Source organism: Phoca vitulina, unplaced genomic scaffold, assembly GCF_004348235.1.
Source record: "Phoca vitulina isolate PV1807 unplaced genomic scaffold, GSC_HSeal_1.0 scaffold21, whole genome shotgun sequence".
In the NCBI taxonomy this organism is placed as follows: domain Eukaryota; kingdom Metazoa; phylum Chordata; class Mammalia; order Carnivora; family Phocidae; genus Phoca; species Phoca vitulina.
The window spans coordinates 13,681,472-13,697,051 of record NW_022589724.1 but is presented as its reverse complement, the minus strand read 5'-3'; the positions used below and the strand labels follow the sequence as shown (position 1 = coordinate 13,697,051).

Sequence of the window (15,580 nt, the reverse complement as noted above, 5' to 3'; positions counted from 1 at the left end):
AAAATGAGGATAGTAACATAGTTGTCATCAAAATTAGATAAGTGAATGCAAAACGCATGGTACTGTCCCTGACTCTTAAATGCACAAAAAATAGGACTTCATTTCCACCATCTCCCTTATTTGACCACAGATCAGAACTCTAGTAGCTGGAAATTACGCAGGTCTTATTTCCCTAGCATGCATTAAACCTCTCTGCCTCTTTAACTTGGAATATAAAGAGGTATAAAACAGGTTTGGAGCACCGATTTTGAGAAATAAAATCTGAGAGAAGTGTAATACAACCAGCCCACTGGCCTCTTCAGCAAGTCAAAGTCAGCTTTTCTATAATGCCCTGATGCATCTTTATAAAGGCATTCCTTTGCCAGGGTACTGATCTCCATCCCTACTTCACCCACCCAATTCTACTAGCTCACCCAAGCCCCATAAGCCTCACCAGTTCCCTCTGGCCCCTGCACATACTCTGCCCAAACCCCGCACAGTCCTTCCAGTCAAATCTCGCACTGTACCCATCCTAGGTCGGTTTGATGCCCCTTTCAGACTTAAGAGCTTTTCCGGAGTGCCCATGTCTTTCACATCATATCTCTCAATCCATGACACAGAGCAAGCCCTGAGTAATTACTCTGGAATTAATTTTCTCTGAAAACCTGGAAGGCAGCCTGGTGCTGAACTCAACAGCTTTTAAAATATTCAGTCTGCAAAAATGGACTTAGCTATTGTGTTAGGCGTTAAGGGGTTGTTCTAATGTCCTTGACACCAATTATTCTTTCAACAATTAACCAGAGCCAAGTATGCGCTAGGCTGGGAAGAGGAGGACGGTAAAGAGAGCCTCGGGGCTGTAACTGCGGGCTGCACCCCGCCCGCACCGCCCCTGCGCCCCGACGTGGGCTCGGGTGGGCCTTCAGCCACCAAAGCTGCGGCCCCCTAGGGGGGCGGGGCGCGGACCCGGCAGCCCTTCCGCACACCCGATTGGCCAGGCCTCGAGGTGCATCTGCGGAGCCGCGGCCGGAGCTGACCAGCCCGCGGGCAGAGAGCCCGCAGGGGGCGTGGCCTGCACGCCGGTCGGGGCGGGCTGCAAGGGGGGAGCTACTTCCGGGTGAGCCGCCCCGCCCCCACGTGGGCCCCGGGAGACTAGAACGCGCTACGGCGGTGGCGGGAGCGGCAGCTGGGACCTTTTGAGGAAGCAGGTGAGTGGGGCCGGACTCAGGGAGATGGCGGGCTTGGAGGTGGGGCTGTGACACGAAGAGTCCCTTGTCCCCAGGCCCCGATGTGCCGTGCGCCTGAAGCGCTGTCGGTGCAGCCGGGGACAGAGTCCTTGTGGAGCCCTTGTTTGGACTCTTAGATTGCCCTGCTGCAGCCGGGATTGGGGTCCCCGCGTGGCTGTACCCTTGGGGGCTTGGCTCCGGGCTCTGCCTCTCCTCTCTGGGGTCCACTCCCTTGGAGACGCCTAGGGCATTCTCCATCGGTACAGAACCCAAAGTGCCTCGAAGGACGGGGGAGGGAAGTGGAGGCAGTAACAGTTGCTTTGTGCTAGACTTAGACATAAGTCACATCCACTGGCCCATTAAGTCTACAACAGCCCTTTGAGGTCGGTTCAAGTCACCATTTACCAGGTGCAGAAACTGAGATCACACAGCTGGAAAGTGACGGGATTAGGATTTGAACCCATGTCTGCAGACTCCAAAACCCATGTGCTTAACCGTCAGGCTGCCAAGTGCAGCCAAGTCCAGAGTCAACGTTGTATCTCCTTTCTCCCCCACCCCCTTCATCCAGAATTCTTCAGAAGGCCACTGCTGCTGGTAAGCGCAGCTTTGAAATCTGTACTTAAAGTATCGAGGTGGGCACTGAGGTCTGGGCTGCTGAAGACCTGGATTCTAGCCCCAGATCTGCTGCTGACCCCTTGCCTGATCTTGGGCCTGTGTCTCTCTTTATCTGAGCCCAGTTTCATCATCGTTTCAATTATGTAATCAACAAGCTTGAAGGATCCTCTTAGCCAAGATATTCTAGGAGTCTGTGGAACTGGCACATTCTCCCTGCAGCTCCAGATGGCTAAACCCAGAAGAGGTTGGGCTCTTCAAAGCCCTACCTAGGTTAAGCAAGGCCTGAGTCTCATGCTTCTCTTTAATCCCTGTATCTAGCACTGGGGCAAGCCCAGGGTAGATATTCAGGAAATGCTGGTTGAATAAACAGGCAGTTAGTTGGTCCCTTTTCAGAACTGCCTGAAGTCTGCTATCCTGGGCCCTTCTGGGGCTTTGGATTTCTCAGGCCTGGCCACCTTCCACCTTAGCTGGCCCTCCTGACTGCCTTCTCCCCAGCTGGCAGCTCCCAGCCGTCTGTGCCAAGACAACAGCCTCTGAAATCCTCAGCAGAGCACAGCATGGTGGGGGCGGGGGGGGGGGGGGTTCAGGCCTGCAGCTCCTTCTAACCCTCCTCCCCACGGTGTCAGCTCTTAGGGCCCAACTTCGTTACTCCCAGATTGGGGAAGTTGCCTTCTAAGGAAGGAGATACCTTCATAATCAGTCTGCAGAACTGCCTCTTCCATGAAGCCGTGCTTGACTCCTAGAGACACAGGCCCCTCCCATAGATAGCATCTAGTCCACCCCTCTGCTGCAGTCTCTGGTGATCACTTCGCACCACAGAAGCTGCTGGAAGGCAGAGACCCCACCTGAGATATCTTGGAAGACCCTGCGGCTTCCAAGATAGAAAAGTTCTTCCAAGATAGAAAGTTCTCCCTCCCGGGTATGGAGCAGAACACACAGCTGTGTGGACTCTGGGGAGTAGGGGGGGCTACTTCCAGCTCACTTCTGCTCCTAATGATGATAAAAGTAGGTACACGTTCCCTGGGCTGCTCTAATCTCATTTCTGCAGCTTTGCAAGTTTGATAGTATCATTCCCATTTTATAGATTATGAAATAAAGACTCTGAAAGGCCAGCAGCCTTGCCCAAAGTCACACACAGAACACAGAGCAGATGTGGGACTGTGTGACCCTGAAACAAGGTTCTTTCTGCACTGCCCTGTCCTGCCTTCCAGCTAAGCTAACCTGTTCTCATGTGGGTGAGCATAGGTGCTGGGTCCCAAGGTGACTTGCTACTGTCTTCAGTGAGGTGTCACAGGACTTAAGCTGTGGCTTGGAGGCTCCCTTGATTTGGAAGAAGTGCCCTCCCAAGTATGTAGAAATCTCCCAGTCTTGAGGGACGTTTTGCAAAGCAAAACCTTGGCATGGATTTGGCTCTGCAAACAGGCAGCTCTGGCTCAGCGGCTGTTTTTCTGTTCCACAGATACTTATTAAGTTCCTGTTGTAACAGAATGCCCATGTGTGGTTGAGGTGACTGGGCACTGGACTAGAAGGCAGGAGACTCATGGTCAGGGCCAGCTCTGCACCTCACTCACTGCTCAATGTCAAACAAGTCCTGTCGCCTCTCTGCACCTCATTTTCCACTTCAGAATGTAAGAGAGGAACAGGATGGGTGATTTTCAATGTTTTAAAATTTTTCTCAGCACTGACACCCGTTTCTCAAAGCAAATCTCTCCCTAACCCTAAAATTAAACAGATGTAAGTAGAAGTGCCCTAGTCAGGCCTCCTCCTCACACTCTCACCCTTCTCCCTTGCCCCTCCCTTGCCCCTCCCACCAACCCCCCCCACCTCCTCATGGTACAATTGGGGCTGCAAAGCTCCTGAGCAGCCCTGCTCTGCTGCTTCTGATAAGCAGAAGGCATGTGCTTGCCCAGCCTTCTAAAACAGATGGGGAGTTGAGGCCAGTAGAATGCAGCTTTGGATTCCAGAAGCCAGAGTCCTGCTACAAAGGTTGTTCTCTGGGAAGTGAATCAGAGGCGTGTTCAAAAAACAACTTGACTCTCCAGAATGACATGGAGCAAGTCACTTAACCTCTCAGAACCTCCTAGTTTCCTTATTAGTGAAAGTTGGAATAGTCTCTGCAGTGAAATGGGATACCTAGTCCAGTGCCCAGCACATAACATACACTCAGTATATTTTTCTCTTGTGTATCCTCCATCTCTCTGACTCACCAGGCAGATGGTGCAGCCAGAGAGATGCTTGAGGAATCAAGTGTTCATCAGGACTATGGGGTATGGTAGATAAAACCCTGTACTCATTGTCTAGAACAGATTCAAATTCTGGCTCATTTACTAACCAACTGTGTAGTCTTGGGCAAAGGACTTAACCTCTCTGAGCTGAGCTAACCTGTAGCAGACCTGACAGCCAATCTTGCACAAAATGGGCACTCGGGACCTTCTATCTGCCATCTGACTGATTGCTCATCTGGGGGTTGGGACATCTTTGGGGAGGCCTGACTTGCCTCTGTGTCAGATGATGTGGCTTGCTGGAGGGGGTGTGGTGGTAGGGTGGGTCCCTCTGTGGCTCCTGATAACCCCAACCCTGCCAAGGAGGAGTATTGGATAAAAATGGGCCCCTGAGCTGGTTGGGAGGGAGCTAAAGGGACCTGAGAGACTGGAGAGAAAAGGCATGATCAGTGTACTAGGGGACCCCCACTCCCCACTCACCACCTGGGAGATGACACTCGGGCTTATAGGCCTGTTTTAGTCTCTTACCTCACTAAGTGTAACCTTGAATAAGTCCTTGCCTTGAGGTCCCATTCATACGAGGAGACATGGGTGGCTCCTTTTACCCCCCTCCTTGGCTACTGGGTATTTACCCGGGCACCTCCAAAAGCTCAGCTCCCAACCACCCTCTTCCTGCCTCGTCCCTGTCTCCATTGCCCTCTGGGTCACACAAGCTCAGAGCATCCGCCCCAAGAGACTGCCTCTTGGCTGCCTTACGATGGCCCTTCCCTCTCCTCCCCTCCCCACTCCCCCCTGGAGTGTCTGCGCTCCTTTGCTCAGTCAGCTCTGCCCCGCCTGCAAGAATTAGCCTCCTGAAGCCAGGCTCTGAGCAGGCCACTCCCCCACCCCCTCCTCATCTTCCCCGTCCTCAGTCTGGCCCTCTCTTGTCCCCTCCCTGGTACACACATCTTCCGTTGCGTCCTCAGTCCTCCCAACAGCCCACGGCCATTCCTCCTTCCGCACCTTTGCCCCTTTCTTCCCTTCCTGAGGGAACATTCTCCCCTTTCCCTCTGCCAAGCCGAACCCACTCATCCCGAAAAACCAAGTTGAAGCCTCTGTCTTCTTCCAACAAGCTTCTTCCAACCTCCAAACTCGCCTTGGAGCTCATGGTTCACTTAGGGCAGCTCCTGTCTGAGACGCACTCCATCAGCCCTACCTGCCCAAACAATTTATTGCCTCCTCGATGAGAAATCACGTGTGCGCGTGCCCGGCATGGCCTGGCACGCAGTAGGTGCTCAAGAAACATGTGCACGCCCCAGCTTCCTTCTGTCTTTTAGCGCTTATTGTCTTGTACTTCATGTAGTTAAATATTTACCCTGTGGCAGAGTGCTGGGGGGGACGGTGCAGAAATGAGCTCACCATGGACCATGCCCTGCAGAAGCTCTGTCTCCTGGAATGAGCTAAAATAGATCCACAGAGAGCTGTTATGTAAGAGAGATTATGATCTGGGCAAGAGAAGCTTCAGCGGGAGAGGGAATGTGGGCACCGGGTAGGAGTTGGGGCTGAGGAGGTGGTGCAGAGAGCACGGACCTGTTAGGTTAAGGGAGCAGGGTGAGCAGAACCAGAAAGCGGCCAAATGTGGCTGGTGCTTGGGGAACAGCAGGAGGCGCTCAGGCTGGAAAAGACAGCTTCAATGGCCCCCCTGCAGGGGTTCTGTCTGTCTGTCTTGTCAGGCACCTGCTAGTTAATCCTCTTAGTGTGCGTTGTGCCTGAGGAGAAGTCTCTGTACCAGGGTGTTAATAGTGCTTTTCTCTAGAGGTAGAATTACAGGCGATTTTTCTCTTGCTTGCTTATCTAAAATTTCTGCCAAGCACCTGCACATTTTTCATGGAATAAACAAAGTTTAAATGTTGGCTAGGTCAGTGCTTCTCATACTAATTTCCAATCCATCACAGATTGATTTTTTTTAAATAAAATACAAAAAAAATAAAATAAAATTGTATTGAATTGCTGGAGAAATGTCATTTTATTTATTTTTTTTAAAAGATTTTATTTATTTACTTGACAGAGAGAGAGAGAGCACACAAGCAGGGGGAGTGGCAGACAGAGGGAGAGGGCGAAGCAGGCTTCCCACTGAACAGGGAGCCCGACGTAGGGCTCGATCCCAGGACCCCGGGATCATGACCTGAGCCAAAGGCAGACTCTCAACCGACTGAGCCACCCAGGCGCCCTGAGAAATGTCTTTTTTTTTTTTTTTTAGATTTTATTTATTTATTTGACAGAGAGCAAGAGAGGGAACACAAGCAGGGGAAGCGGGAGAGGGAGAAGCAGGCTTCCCACTGAGCAGGGAGCCCGATGCGGGGCTCGATCCCAGGACCCTGGTATCATGACCTGAGCCAAAGGCAGACCCTCAACCGACTGAGCCACCCAGGCGCCCCAAGAAATGTCATTTTAGAAGAAGAGAGACACCATAGAAAATACAAGCTGAAATTTTAGATTATTCGGTTCTGATCGCTAGGGAAGTTTCCAGAGGGCCCACTTCCCTTCCTCCACTTACCCTTGTCACAGACCAGCAGGGATTGGCGAGCTGTGCTACGGGGAGCACTGGCCAGAGAACTGGGGAGGCAAGAATCGGGAAGAGCGTGGGGGTATGGGACCATCCCCTGGGGACAGGGACTGTGTCTCACATGCATCCTGTTGTGCCCCCCCTCCCCAGAGCTGAGCGCACAGCCGATGCCCCGGGAGTCCACGCTGCCCACCATGCAGCCCCAGTCGGTTCTGCACAGTGGCTACTTCCACCCGCTGCTTCGCACCTGGCAGGCAGCTGCCTCTCCCCTCAGCGCCTCCAACCTCATCTATCCCATCTTTGTCACGTGAGTCCCCAGGAATGGTCCAGGCCTCGGATCTGCCGGTGTGTGTGTGTGTGTGTGTGTGTGTGTGTGTGAAAGAGAGAGGGAGAGAGAGTGGGTTCAGGACAACCGTCTTAGGAATCAAACAAACTAGGAAAGAACTGAGTCTTCCCATCCAGAAAGTAAGGATAATAACCCTGGCCCGCCATCCTTGCGGTAAGACAGAAGCGGAGAAGGCGTTCGTTGTGTAGATCGTACCGAGCTGTGTATGTGTAGGCGGTGGCAGCCGTGATTACTCATAATAGCAACGGCTGACATTTATTGACCGCTCACTGTGTGCCGGGTACTGTGCTAAGCAGCGTACATGGATTATCTCCTTCAGTCCTGACAGTTTCCATATGAGGGAAGAATGGATATTGTTCCCTAGAGTGTCCTCTCCACGAGGGCAAGGATTTGTGTCTGGTTTGTTCACTTTGTATCTCCAGAGAGTAAATAGTACCTGGCACATAGTAAGGCCATTCGTTCACCATTCGTTGAATGACTGAACGAATCCACCCAAATACAGATGAAGGGCCCTGAGGCTCAAAGAGATGGTGCAACTTGGCCCAGGTCACCCAGCCAGTAAGTGGCTGGGATCGCAGGCAAGGGCCTTCTGACTTCAGAATCCCAAGTTTGTAGCCACTTGACGCCTTCGTATGATTTAGTGTTCTTTTAGTTCCATTGCTTCTGTTGTCACTGTCACTCTTGCTGTTCCTATTATTATTTCAGGCCCTGGGCTTGGCCAGGCAGGGAACCAGACACTGGACCCCAACCTCCTCCCTCCATCCCCACTTTCCTACTCCTTCCCATCTCCCCAGCCATCCCTCCCGGTCACTCCCTCACCACCAGCCCTTCCCACAGCTACCAGTCCATAGCCCACCCCCCACCCCCCGCTCTTGCAGGGACGTTCCCGATGACGTACAGCCCATCGACAGCCTCCCAGGAGTCGCCAGGTAGGAGACGCGGTGGGGAGGGCCAGGGGAGGGTGGCGGGAGAGATTTCCCAGCCAGAGGTGCCAGGAAGCAGACCCAGGAGGTAGAAGATCTGGAGAAGCTCACTTCAGCTCAGTAAAGAAAAGGGTTTTCTCGGGGCCAAAGTTGTTCGAGAACAGAAGAGGCAGCCCCATAAAGGAATGAGCTGCCCATTCATCCACCAGAGACATCATAGCAGAGTCTATTGCAAAGGAGAGCTGAGCTGCAAATGGGAGTTCAGTAAGAACCTTCCACAGCTAAGTTCCATAGCTCTGCTTCTGGGGGCCTTGGTTTTCCCATCTGTTTGGTGGGCGCATTCCCACCTCTCCCTGGACTGTGGGGCTTGAGCCCTCCTGGTGCCGTGTGCAGCACGGAGGAGTGAGGGGGGACCCTTGCCTGCCACTTGCCTCATCTCAGCCCCTCTGTCCCCCCTCCACGCAGGTATGGTGTGAACCGGCTGGAAGAGATGCTGAAGCCCCTGGTGGAAGAGGGTCTGCGCTGTGTCCTGGTCTTTGGAGTCCCCAGCAGAGTCCCCAAGGTGGAGAATCAGAAGCAGAGTTCAAGGGGAAGACAAGGGAGGGTCGGGTGAGGGTGAGCTGAGCTCCCACATGGACTGTGTCCTCAGTACAGCCTTGTGCTGGCCCTGGGGAGTGGGCAAGGGGACATGGCTCCCTGCTTGATGACAGCACCCGCCTAGGGACAGGAAGCTAAATAGGGCCATGCCACCCTGACTGGGCAGGTCAAGTGCCCTGTGCAAAATGGGGATAGTCCTTACTGCGTCCTCGTGCAGGGAGCTGGGCTCTGTGAGGTCTGGCCATCCTGCGGACGTACCTCTTTGCCCTTCCCCTGCCACTAGGATGAGAGGGGTTCTGCAGCCGACTCCGAGGACTCCCCAGCTGTCGAGGCCATCCGCCTGTTGCGCAAGACCTTCCCCAGCCTCCTGGTGGCCTGCGACGTCTGCTTGTGCCCCTACACCTCTCATGGTCACTGTGGTGAGCTCCCTCCCTTCACCCGCCCTGCTGCCACCTGCACTCCCTCCGCCTAGTCCTCCTCCGGGTGGGCTGGGCCAGGGACCGAGATGCTCCCCCAAACCCAGCTGTCTGTCCTGCAGGGCTCCTGAGCAAGAATGGGGCATTCCAGGCTGAGGAGAGCCGCCAGCGGCTGGCGGAAGTGGCACTGGCCTATGCCAAGGCAGGTGAGTGAGCCACCGGCAGCTCCGGGTCAGGGAGGTGGCAGAGTGGATAGGAGGATCCCAAAGTTCTGAAGACCACCCTCTGCCCCTCAGGATGTCAGGTGGTAGCCCCATCGGACATGATGGACGGACGCGTGGAAGCCATCAAGGAGGCTCTGATGGCCCATGGACTTGGCAACAGGGTAGGGGCGGGGAGTGTGGCGAGGGGTGTGGGGAAGGTACGGAGAAAGCCTGGACCAGCCCTGTCCCCATATCTGCTAAGAATCCCGGAAGTGAAAACAGCCCTGGACGAGGCCTTTGAGATCCATCTCAACCTCCGAGATCCATCTCAACCTCCGTACTTCACATGGGGAAATCAAGGCCCAGAGCTTTAATGGGACTAGACCGCAGGCATTCCACTTCCCAGCCTACATCCTTCCTCTCCCTGTCACTTCACCCTGGGACATCTGAAAAGGGCTGCCTGGACCTTGACTCCTGTTTGTCTCCCGTAGGTATCAGTGATGAGCTATAGTGCCAAATTTGCGTCCTGTTTCTACGGACCTTTCCGGTGAGTGGGGATTAGCAGGGGTCTGCTTCAAGCTTTCCCTGACCTGTTCGCCTAAAGCTGGACACCCCCCACCCTGCGCTGATGCCTCTGCTTCCCAGGGATGCGGCTCAGTCCAGCCCAGCCTTTGGAGACCGCCGCTGCTACCAGCTGCCGCCGGGAGCCCGAGGCCTGGCCCTCCGAGCAGTGGTGAGTGACCAGCGCTTGAGCCCACCGGCCGGTCCCCCTCCCATCTTGCCTCCTGGGCACTCCCCACGGAGTATTTCGTCCCTTAGGCCCGGGACGTACGGGAAGGAGCCGACGTGCTCATGGTGAAGCCGGGCATGCCCTACCTGGACATCGTGCGGGAGGTGAAGGACAAGGTGAGCAGGCAGAGTGGAGACAAGCAGGGGCCCAGGGAGATGAGCGGGTTTGTCTGCAGACTCTGGGATCTCAGACTCAGAGACTGCAGACCCCCTGAGTTCAGAGCGACCTGGCCCTGAGCAGGAATCCTGCCACCGCGCCCCTGCCCAGGAATCACCATGGGCATCTGCCCCAGGGCTGGCCGGAGCCTTCGAGCTGCTGTGCTTTCACAGTTCAAGAATGGGGCGGCCTGGGGCGCCTGGGGGGCTCAGTTGGTTGAGCATCTGACTCTTGGTTTTGGCTCGGGTCGTGGGGTTGAGCATTGGGCTCTGCACTCAGTGGGGAGTCTGCTTGGGGTTCTCTCTCTCCCTGTCCCTCTGCCCCTCCCTGCTCTAAAATAAATAAATCTTTAAGGAAAAAAAAAGAACGGGCCCGGCTGCCAACAGTAGGGACACGGCATGGGGCTCAAGATGCTCTCAGGTTGGGCAGGCAGGAAGGGACACTCCCAGAGGTTCCACACTTCCACCTGTCCACCCGCCACTGCTTTTCCACAGCACCCTGAGCTCCCACTTGCCGTGTACCACGTTTCTGGAGAGTTCGCCATGCTGTGGCATGGAGCCCGGGCCGGGGCGTTTGATCTCAAGGCTGCCGTCCTGGAGGCCATGACCGCCTTCCGTCGCGCAGGTAAACAGGGGCACTGGGGTTTCCTGACCTGTGCCACGGGGCTGATGGGCACTTTGCCCAGAGGACAAAATAAAGTCATGAGACAGCCTGGAGTCTTAGGCCTGGGAATACCAGTGATCTAGAGAGAGACAGGGTGAGGAGGGGCCGTGGAGCTGCAGAACCCAACGTGCGACAGTGAAGAAAGCAGAGCCGTCTGTTACTTTTTGGTGTTGAGACCTCAGCCAAGCCGCTTCTGTGCACCTCAGCGACCTTGTCTGCAGACCGGGGATAAAATACCCGAGGCGTGTCGCCTGGAGCATTGCGGGAGGGGATGCGTGTCATTGGCATGTGCTCACCACTCCACAAATGGGAGCTGGTGGTGTTGGTGTGCACACAGCATGGGAATGACGTACTCATTTCTCCCTCTGTGCGTTTCATACAACGGCAAACTGAGGCCCAGCAAGAGAAAATGACTTGCCCAGGGTCACACAGCGCGCAGAGCTCTAACTGACCGGAGCTGGGCTCTGTCATATGTTCTGACGCCCACGGGCTGTGCCTCTTCATGGTAGCCGCCTGCCCCCTCCTTGGCCCCGGTCTCCCCGAAGGTTAGCCCCCAGCTGATGCCTGGCCCCTCCCCGCTTCCTGCTTCTGTCCCCCCACAGGTGCCGACATCATCATCACCTACTACACGCCTCAGCTGTTGCAGTGGCTGAAGGAGGAGTGATGGCGACCATGTACAAGACCAATAGCTAGAACTTTTAAAAGGTCCCGGGGCCTTGGAGAAGTGAAAACCAAAGTAAATGCTGCTTTAGAACTGTGCCCTCATGCCCTCTTCCTACTCACGTGCTGGCAGGTGCCCAGCAGCCCTGGGTGCTTTCTGCCAGCCTGCCCCCCTCTTACCACTCGAGCCTCCCAGGCTCCCCCAGGCTTCCCCATGCCCCCGCTGGGTCAGCTCCTTCTTCTGGCGTGGCCTCAGCTTGAAAGCCACCAGGAGGTAAGGGCGCAGGCTTGGTGGGGCCTTGGAGGGGGGCTTGAAGCGTTAGGGGTAGAGGAGGGCAAGTTGCACCTTGTATCCTGAGAAGCTCTGGAAAGCCTGAGGCCTCTGGCAGCAGAGCTGGGCGCCGGGACAGAGGCCTAGAATGACATCTTCAGGTTTAGAGTTGAGATTTGCCTCGATTCCACTGGAAGGTGATTCCCACACAGGCCCATGTTGCCAGGCTGCCTGAGATCTCCTGTTCTGCTCTCAGCCATATACCCAGAGAAGAGTTACTTGTTAATAAGCAGAAACACTGCCGGAGGATCGAAATTCAGAAGCAAATAGAGTTTCTGACTGCTGGAGATGCGACCACCAAAAAGGCTTTTCTGTTGAAGAGAGAATTTTTGAGAACATCTGCTCAGTGCCCAGAGATGATGCTGGGTACTGGGGATATAGCAGGACAGATCTCAGCTCGTCTCTGTGGAATCTATGCAAGGAGAATGGGGAGACAGACAACAATAAGAAGACAAAGCAATTACAAATCATAATTAGTGCTTTGAAGGAAAGAAAGGGTCTGAGACAGCATAATTGACCAAGGGCGTCTCCTGAGAGGGTGGTCCAGAAGCCCTCCCTGAGGTTGAGGGACAAGAAAGGCTCTTTCCAGAGAGCATCAGAAGCCACAAGAATGACACAAAGTGTGCAAAGGTCCTGCGGCAGGAGGAGCCTCCCAGCTGGGAGCAGGGTGAGGAAGCGGAGGAGGGGGACGGGACTGGAGGTTGGAAAGGTAGGCTGTACACCTTGTAGGAAGCTTGGTCTTCCTTTGCATTGGGTAGAAGGCGATCTGAAGGATCTTAACTAGAAGTTACGTATGTTTCCCTTCCCCCAGTCTGCTGCTGCGTGAAAAGGAAAGGGTGAGCGAAAAAGAGGCTGGTTGGGAGGCGCTTGGAGACCCCGCGGAGGACTGACATTGGCCTGGACCCGGGTGGTGGCGGTGGAGAGGAGGAAGTAGGTATATGTTCAGGATACGTTCCCAGAGGCAGAATGAGCAGGTTTTGCCTAAACTGTAAGTCCAGGGAACGGGAGGAAACAAGGATGCCCTCATGGGTTTCTAGCTTGAGCCCCTGGTTGAGTGCTTTCTTCCAAGACTCACGTCATGTCTCCCCTAGTAAAAGGTAAGGCCCAGCTAAGGGCCTTTGCAAGTCTACCTTCCCATCTGCAAAGTGACAAATCCCAAATCTAGGGCCAAAGCAAGCTCAACTCAGACCTTAAAGCAGTACAATCCATTTTAAAATGTAGAATTATAGGGGCGCCTGGGTGGCTCAGTCATTAGGCATCTGCCTTTGGCTCAGGTCATGATCCCAGAGTCCTGGGATCGAGCCCCGCATCGGGCTCCCTGCTCTGCGGGAAGCCTGCTTCTCCCTCTCCCACTCTCCCTGCTTGTGTTCCCTCTCTCGCTGTGTCTGTCAAATAAATAATAAAATCTTAAAAAAAAAAAATGTAGAATTATAAACTCCCAGCGGCTCCTGTAGTCAGGCCAGTCCCCTCCGACTCCCAGTTGTCTTCCGCAGAGCTGCAGCTGACCTGAGGACCTGATCTCACTCTGTCCTTAGCATTTGGGGAGGTAGCCAGCCAAAATCAGGGCTTGAAGAGGCATATAGCTTCACCTTCCAAGGAGTCTGAGCCTGGAATTCCCCACCACCACCACCACGCCCCCCGCTAGAGGCCTGAAGCACTAATTAAAGATGAGCCACTGATGGGCCTCAGGGTTCTGACCAGACCAGAACTTTGGCCATATTGGCTTCTTGTCTCCCGGCCCCTTGGCCCCAGTCCCTGAGCTCATTTCTGGTTAGTGTGGAAGGGAAGGTTCTTCAGGGGCATCCCAGACTCATCATTGCCAAGCTAATAGGAGGCCCGGTTCTTGTAGGCCTAGAGAGACAGGAGACAGACACTGCTCTTTAGGTATAAACCCCACGGGAGGCAAAAATTATGTGTGTCCAGAACCTCCAGAAGTAAACGTTAAGTGGACTGAGGAGAACCAGGAGGCAGATGTGTCTCCAGGGACGTTGTGACAGGTGCTATGAGGGAGGCCACCAGGACCTGACTGGGTTTGAAGGATCAGAAAACGCTTCCGTGAGAGGCTGACGTTTAAGCCTAGACCAGAGGGATGAGCAGCCAAGCAAAGAGCATTCCTGGCAGAGGGAACTCTGCCTCTAGAATGAGCTAGAACACAAAGCAGGTGTGGCTGGAGCAGAGTGGACGACGAAGGAAGAGATGGCCTGAACTGGAAAGGGGGAGAGACCAGGCCCAAACCGTGCAGGGCTCAAAAGCCATGTTTATGGAAGATGGGGAGTCTTCCCAGACTTTATTGCAAGAGAAAGGAAAGCCATTTGAAGGATTTTAAGCAGCGAACGATTTGCTCTGATTTTGCATTTTATGAAAACATTTGAGAGCACTGGCAAAGTGCAGATGGGAAAATGTGTAACCTGGACTGGAGTGTGACAGTGGGGTTGGAGGAGGTAGATTAGCTGGGAAGGATGAACGTGGCTTGAGCTCTTGGTGGCTGGTGGGACATTGACTAGGATGGGAAAGCTTAGAAGGGAGGGTCGAGCAGGAGTCCTAAATTTAGCTTGGGTTTCCAATGAGGGAGTATCTAGAGAGCTTACGACTCACCTAAGGCCATTTTACTAGTTTGTGGCAGAACTGGGTCTAGAACCCTGTCCCTGAACCATCAGAGACAGGATTGGAACCCACATAGTTCAACTCCAAGGCCTCTACCCTGGGCCACTGTGCCACACCATCTCCCAGTAAACAGTAGCCAAATTCGGGATCAACATGATGCTATTACAGTGGGGCAGGCCAAGGGCTGCATTGCCTCAGGCATCGTGGCCTGTGTGAAGTGGCGCCCTCTGGAGTCGCTTTGTCACGGGAGGTGCCCGCTCAGCATCTGCTCCAGCGCAGCTATCTGTGTACAGAGAATGGTCAGGCCGGCGAGCTGGGAGGCTTTGGGCGGTGCTGGGGGCTCCAGCTCCACGGCCCGTCTCCTGCGGCATGCTCTCCTCTCACTAGTGGTGATTTTATCCTGGCGCAGAGAGAACGCAGCTTCCACGATTGGCAAGGCATGGTCTCAGACTTCCAAGCATTGCAGACAACTGGTGGGCATGCAGGGCCTCTCAGTGAGGCTTGACTTTATTTCCCTCCGATGTGCCTGCTTAGACGGTAGCTCGTCTGTTTCTTGTAGGACCTTCCCGAAGCCACAACAAATAGCTGTTAAGTTCCACCGATTTTTCACTACCACCTCAGTGGGCATACGGTTGAGGGTCCCAACAAACAGGCATTTTAACCAGCCACTTTACTACCAATTTCCCAACAAGGAAAGGAGGAATCCTGACCTGCCCCATACCTGGCCCCAAGTGTACCCATTTTTGAACTGGCAAATCAAAAAGAAGTTTGTTTTCCGAATAGTGGGGACCTGTCATTGGCTTTCCTGTGACACTCAAGGCTTTTTTTTTTTTAAATCTCTGCTGAAAAGTTATTCAGAGAAAGAGACAGAACCTAAAGGGCAAACAGTCAAATCAGGGCCACACCTCCAGAGGGCACACTCACAGAGGTTATAATGGACTTGCCCGCCGTGTGCAACAGGTGCCTGGGGTTGAAATAGTTATGGGACCAAACAAAGCCCTTAACCTCTCAGGAGACTCAACTATGTGAAAAGAATCATCTTCCAGGGGGTGGACGGATGGGCAACACAGGTGCAGGGGAGTGGGAGATGCGGGCTTCCAGGTGTGGAGTAAGTCACAGGGATGAAAGTGACAGCGCGGAGAATACGTCAATGCTGTATGTACTGTCGGGCGGTGACCGACGGTAGCTACGCTTGTGAGCAGAGTGTCTGCAGAGGTTGAATGACTATGTCGTACACCTGAAACTAATGTAACTCTGTGTGTCAGCTATACTCAAAACATTTTTTTATTATTACTATTTTTTAAGTA

The 15,580-nt window shown here is 54.0% G+C and overlaps 1 protein-coding gene across 1 annotated transcript; it reads left to right on the top strand.

Moving 5' to 3' along the window:
- Nucleotides 1-940: 940 nt before the first annotated feature.
- ALAD (aminolevulinate dehydratase) lies at nucleotides 941-12,938 on the top strand. The gene is made up of 12 exons (XM_032418844.1): nucleotides 941-1,184; nucleotides 6,735-6,891; nucleotides 7,809-7,859; nucleotides 8,319-8,415; nucleotides 8,734-8,869; nucleotides 8,989-9,072; nucleotides 9,163-9,251; nucleotides 9,561-9,616; nucleotides 9,715-9,802; nucleotides 9,889-9,975; nucleotides 10,510-10,639; nucleotides 11,281-12,938. Exons 2-12 carry the CDS (start codon nucleotides 6,752-6,754, stop codon nucleotides 11,340-11,342), a joined length of 1,020 nt encoding a protein of 339 aa, XP_032274735.1. The 5' UTR covers nucleotides 941-1,184; nucleotides 6,735-6,751; the 3' UTR covers nucleotides 11,343-12,938.
- The last annotated feature ends 2,642 nt before the right edge of the window (nucleotides 12,939-15,580 follow it).

What these genes read in the sequence shown, in the direction of transcription:
- ALAD (XM_032418844.1), top strand. Translation starts at nt 6,752, where the DNA reads ATGCCCCGGGAGTCCACGCTGCCCACCATGCAGCCCCAGTCGGTTCTG. An exon ending in TGTTTCTACGGACCTTTCCG is followed by an intron (nt 9,617 to 9,714) that starts GTGAGTGGGGAT and finishes TCTGCTTCCCAG; the next exon opens with GGATGCGGCTCAGTCCAGCC. An exon ending in TGCGGGAGGTGAAGGACAAG is followed by an intron (nt 9,976 to 10,509) that starts GTGAGCAGGCAG and finishes GCTTTTCCACAG; the next exon opens with CACCCTGAGCTCCCACTTGC.